This window comes from Hyperolius riggenbachi, chromosome 8 (assembly GCF_040937935.1).
Source record: "Hyperolius riggenbachi isolate aHypRig1 chromosome 8, aHypRig1.pri, whole genome shotgun sequence".
NCBI classification, from domain to species: Eukaryota; Metazoa; Chordata; class Amphibia; order Anura; family Hyperoliidae; genus Hyperolius; species Hyperolius riggenbachi.
The window spans coordinates 217,260,118-217,266,117 of NC_090653.1; the positions used below are offsets into that span (position 1 = coordinate 217,260,118).

The following is a 6,000-nucleotide window of genomic DNA, read 5'->3' on the forward strand; positions in this document are numbered from 1 at the left end:
GAAGGGAATTCTCGTTCTCTCCACCTCTCCCATACCTTGTGCATTCATTCTTTTTCCCAGTTCGGCCTCTTTCACAGTAGGACGTTGCGTTTTGATGCAACCTTAAAGTCGCAACGCAAATTACAACGCTACGCCCCAAAAAAAGTCGCAACTTAATTCCCCGTTATCGTCGCATGCAGGCAATGAAAAGTATGCTTCCAAGTCATTTCTGAGCATGCGCAAACAGTCCAACGCAGCTAATAACGTGTAACACACAGCATGCAGCACTTTGTGTGTAACGTGCAGCATTATTAGAAACTGGGAATGTCACACAGACTTGGGGCCCGTTTCCACTAGAGCGAATCCGCATGCGTTGTCTGCATGCGGATTCGCATAACTAATACAAGTGGATGAGACTGTTTCCACTTGTCAGTTTTTTGGTGCGTTTTTCTGTGCAGGATTTTTCTGCACGGTAGGGCCTGCAGAATTCGCCTGCGTGTGGAATGCAGGCGATTCGCAGGCAATGTATATAATAGGGGAAATCGCACATGCGTTCTTTGCCGCGATTTCGCGTGCGAAATCGCACTAAAACTAATATACATTGAGCCAGGCAGTGACATGGTTAAAATCGCTGATAGCCTGCCTATGCGAAATCGCATGCGAAATCGCGGCAAAAATCGCATGCGGAATCGCATCCGCATGCGATTTTGTCAGCGGTGGAATCCCAGCGATTCGCACCGCACTAGTGGAAACGGGCCCTTAGTATTGCTGTGAGTTAGTCTGCATTAAAACATTTTCTAGAGTGCGACTTTGTGTGTGACAGCTGGGGTGGGAGGGATGGAGGGGCGCACTTTGGTGTCCCAGCCTTGGGTGCTGGAGGACCTTGTCCCAGCTGTGGAGAGCAGTATCGGTGGAATACTGCTACCGGGGGAGCCGGCGCTGGAACACTGGTATCATGAGGAGCGGGAAAGCTCTATAGGACCCATAGCTTTCCCTCTCCTTAGGTAAGTTAGTTCCATTAATTGAGCATATCAATATATTATTAATTGCTATGAAAGGGCAATACCAAAAATATACTCACAACAAGAAAAGGTAGCCTCAGTAATTACAATAATTATGTGGTAAAGCAGTATGCACAAAAATCACATTTTTACAGTAAAGCTGTTACTGAACAGCTACTGTAACAAAAACGCCTGAAAAACCGCTCTGATCTAGCGTTTTTCAGAGCGGTTTTCCACTTTCCTATACTTTAACATTGAGGCAGAAACGCACAAGAAATCTAAAAAATGCTGCAGCTTGCGTTTGTGGAAAAAACGAACCGCTCTGGTGTGCACCATCCCATTCACTTTCATTAGCCAAGTGGTTTTCCCCCTGCAAGCGTCTTAAAAAAAGATTTAGAACCGCTCTGGTGTGCACCTGCCCTTACTGAAATAATCAAAACCAATTTAAAAAAAATCCCCATTATCTAATGGTAGTCAGAGCACCTTGCACACCAATTAGTCATACAATATTAAGTCTTACTACGTAAGCAATAAAACACCTCGGTAAGCCAGAAAAAGAGAGAGCTAAGGTGTGGGATCACACCATAGCTAAAGTGCAAGTGTAAATGGGTCTGTGCAGGACCAAAAAAGTGCTTACAAAATATAAAATTCCCAAAAATATAAAAATAAGACAATTTTATTTTAAATCAAAAAATGCTGCAGTGCCAAAAGGATAGGATCACACTAGACAATGAAGTCTGTAAAGTTCCATAGATGCAACATATATTGTGCAAAACACTCTAGAAATCTATGGTAGCAATTACAATTTATGTGCAAAAATGATGAATCTAAATAGTGCGACCTGTGCTAAGCAATATGCTACTGCTATACTGTGTTAAACCAGGATAAGATTACCCTTGTAATCAGGGCTGTGGAGTCGGAGTCGTGGAGTCGGGCAATTTTGGGTGCCTGGAGTCTGAGTCGGGAAAAAATGCACCGACTCCGACTCCTAATGAATTTGTAACTGTAATTAAAATAGAAATTTTGATAAAATGTTCTATTTCTCAGATAATAGTCATTAAAAATAATGTATATATACAGTAATAGCTGTGCTTAGTCCACAAAAATGAAATAAACCAATCAAAATTAGTTACTTGTGCTGCTTCGATAAAGCAGTCCCCGTATTTTTAAGGTCAGATATACATATCTGATTGTGACTGTATATATGATGTGTACACAGGAATCTCTTATATATACTAAATAACATCTATGCTGTAAGAATAAAGCCTGATGTGTAGCTGTGTCACTAATAGAGATGGTCAATGAGATGGAAATAATTCTGCACTGATGCTGATTTATGCAAATGTTTGCACTCCCTTTGCTGATGAAATCAAATAATTTGATATGTTGTTTAAATTTGGTTTGGTGACTACAAATTAAAGGGTACCTGAGACGGATGAAAAGTAAAGTTTTATACATACCTGGGGCTTCCTCCAGCCCCCTTCAGGCTAATCAGTCCCTCGCTGTCCTCCACCACCCGGATCTTCTGATATGAGTTCTGGTAATTCAGCCAGTCAGCGCAGTCTGGCCGCATGCCGCTCCTACAGCCAGGAACATTCTGCACTTGCGCAATAGTGCTGCGCAGGTGTAGTATGCTCCTGGCGGCGGAGTGTGTGCATGCGCACTACGCCCGACTGGCTCAAGTACCTGGACTCATAGCAGAAGATCCAGGTGGTGGAGGAGGACAACGAGGGACTGATTATCCTGAAGGCGGCTGGAGGAAGCCCCAGGTATGTATAAAACTTTAATTTCATCTGTCTCAGGTTTACTTTGTTACACAGTAGTACTATACTCTACATATGCACTCCCCACAGAGCTGCAGGGAATCCACTCAGAATGCTGTGCACATTGAACACAGAGGTGTTGTCTGTCACCCATAAACCTTGTTCAGATTGTGCATGAAGAATGTGTAATAGAGGAAGAATCTCCTCATTCCCCTGCAGAGTACCTGCACATCACTCTTACATGTACCCACACTTACATTGCCTAGGGCCTGCTAGATGTTCTTTGTTCCGGTTTGTACCTTTTTCAAGTACTCTTACCAAGGACTAGTTTTAGTCTAAAGGGAATAAATATAGTAGTCTACATATCCTTCTCACTTCAGTTGTCTTGTAAAATTCCTAAGCGTTGGCAGTTAAGAGACGAATTTCATGTTACATACTTTTAATCAACAAAATTGTAATATGCAAATTAGAGGAGTCGGAGTCGGTGGAATCCTAAACTGAGGAGTCGGAGTCGGTGGATTTTTGGACCGACTCCACAGCCCTGCTTGTAATATATGTAACTCCTATATACCAGTGATATTAAACAATATGAGTGCCAAGAAAGGGATGCTGAGAGGATTACCTAAGTGTAAATGGAGCAAGGAGCGGGGATCTGCCCCTTACACGCTTGCAGACGGGGTCTGCTTCAAGGGAGGCTGCTGGGCTCTTGTCCCGCAAGTGGGGACTGCTGCGCAATAGTATGTGGCTACATACTGCATAAACTCCTGCAGTGGGGCGCTGATGTCAGCACTCCACAGCGGAATTATGGGAGATCAGAGGTCGCACCTCCCTATGATGTTGGCCTGTATTGCGCTTCTGCAATAGGAAGCGCTGCATCAATGTATGTAGTGAGGGAGGGTCTTCCTGTAGTACAATATTAAAATACATATAAAAATACAATATGGACAACCTAGAAAGTTATTTAAAATTATATAATATACAATACTAATAAATATTATAATAATCACAATCGCAATAACAAGAGGTCTTTATGATGAATCTTTGAACTGTCTTCTGAGGACACCTTGTGGTCAATAGACGGAAGCACCACCAAAATTCTGACACCATATCCATTCATATACTGGTAATGATGTCTAAACACAAATATGACCAGGAATAATCAATAAAGATTATATATAATAAAACACACATGTACTTCATGAATGCGCATCACATTGATCGAAATACCCAAGGTGAGCACCATTCAGAAAGAAAATAGCCAGTGTGTATTTATTTTAATTTTTTTGCACTATTTAGTGCAATTCCTCATTTTTGCACATAAATTGTAATTGCTACCATACATTTCTAGCGTGTTTTGCACAATAGATATTGTATCTATGGAACTTTGCAGCCTTTTATTGTCTAGTCTAGTGTGATCCTATCCTTTTGGTACTGCGGAATTTTTTGATAAACTTTTTTTTTTTCGCTTTTTGTATTTTTGGGAATTTTTTATTTTTTTGTAAGCACTTTTTTGGTCCTGCACAGACCCATTTACACTTGCACTTTAGCTATGGTGTGATCCCACATCTTGGCTCTCACCTTTTCTGGCTTACCCAGGTGTTTTATTGCTTACTTAATATGGTATGACTAATTGGTGTGCAAGGTGCTCTGACTACCATCAGATAATGGGGATTTTTTTTTTATTGGTCATAATTATTTCTGTAAGTGTTTTTTGGAATCAATAAAATGTGATCTTTGTGCATACTGCTCTGCAGTATGGTCATTTGTTTTACCACATAATTATTGTTATTACTGAGGGTACTTTTTTCTTGTTGTGAGTATATCTCCTTAGGTAAGTATTTATTTATTTATTTATTTATTTTGACTTAAAGTGGTTGGTTGACAGCAGAAATAAACTTATTAGAATGGTGGCAGGCAAGATGCTGAAATCAATGATTTTGTTGTCTTATTATATGGTGGCCTAAAAACATAGCTCCTTTGTCTTGTCTGTCAAGAACCGGTGTCTTTTACTGTACTGTGATCATGGGAATTCAGCTTTAACATTATTATTGCTTGATACAGTAATTCTCTTTTAATTGTTGTGTTGTTTTTTTTTTCCGCCTGACTTTTAGGGTGCATGGAATGGTCCGTGGGTATCGACAGAAGTCCTGGCTGCACTGTTTGGCATTTTGGTATATTACACAGCATACACTGCAAAAAGCAACATTCAAGCATAAACAAAAATCTGTCTCTGGGATGGGGTGGGGGGGAAACAGTGTGTCCTGATGTACAAAGTTTTTGTCACCGATGCCAAACAATAAAACTTTTTTTTTACACAAACTCTGGTGCCCTGTTGTCTGTGACACTGAAGCCAAAACAAAAAAACCTTTTATAGCTTTGTATAGCTTTTTATTTTTTTTTTTAACATTGCATCAATCTCTCATATTTGCAATTACAAGCCACACTAGGAGCGATTTCTAATCGCTGGTGATTTGAAAAAGCTCTAGCTAATGCAATGCTATGGGGGATTTTTATAAAATCACATAATTCAAGTGGAATCACACACATAGCATTACATTAGCAAGAGTTTTCAAATTGCAAAGCGCTCAGAAAATCGCTCCTAGTGGGTTTCTGGCCTTAAACTATAAAACAGAGCAGAGCTAATGACCCTTTGAACTCTCCTGCAGTAAAACCTGATCTAAATCTGTCTTTGAGGGCTCATTCACATTGCGTTCGCGTTTGGTGCTTGGGTGGGCGTTCCATTTTTGTGAAAGCTTTTCCCGAGCGTTTTTTTAATTCCCTCCCTGACGCAAATCAGGAAATTAACTCTTTGGCCTGGTGCACACCAAAAACCGCTAGCAGATCCGCAAAATGCTAGCAGATTTTGAAACACTTTTTTTCTTTTTCTGCAGCATTTCAGCTAGCGTTTTGCAGTTTTGTGTAGCGGTTTTGGTGTAGTAGATTTCATATATTGTTACTGAACAGCTACTGTAACAAAAAACGCCTGGCAAACCGCTCTGAAGTGCCGTTTTTTCAGAGCGGTTTTCCTATACTTAACATTGAGGCAGAAACGCCTCCGCAATCCAAAATCTGCAGCAGCCCGGGAGTATGCGTTTCTGCAAAACTCCTCCCGCTCTGGTGTGCACCAGCCCATTAAAATACATTACCCAAGCGGATCTGCACCCGTAAGCGGATTGCAAACCGCAGCCTGGTGTGCACTAGGCGTTTGACCCGGAAAATAATAAACACAATGTATTTATTCTTTAAAACGCGAACGC

General features: G+C 40.9%; 1 protein-coding gene across 1 annotated transcript in view; it reads left to right on the forward strand.

Moving 5' to 3' along the window:
* The window catches only part of LOC137527578 (translocon-associated protein subunit delta-like), a 21,446-nt gene extending 16,384 nt beyond the window's left edge, over positions 1–5,062 (forward strand). The window contains exon 6 of the mRNA XM_068248168.1: positions 4,855–5,062. Coding sequence (XP_068104269.1) covers positions 4,855–4,959 — 105 coding nt within the window. The 3' untranslated portion in view covers positions 4,960–5,062. The remainder of the gene's footprint in view (positions 1–4,854) is intronic.
* The last annotated feature ends 938 nt before the right edge of the window (positions 5,063–6,000 follow it).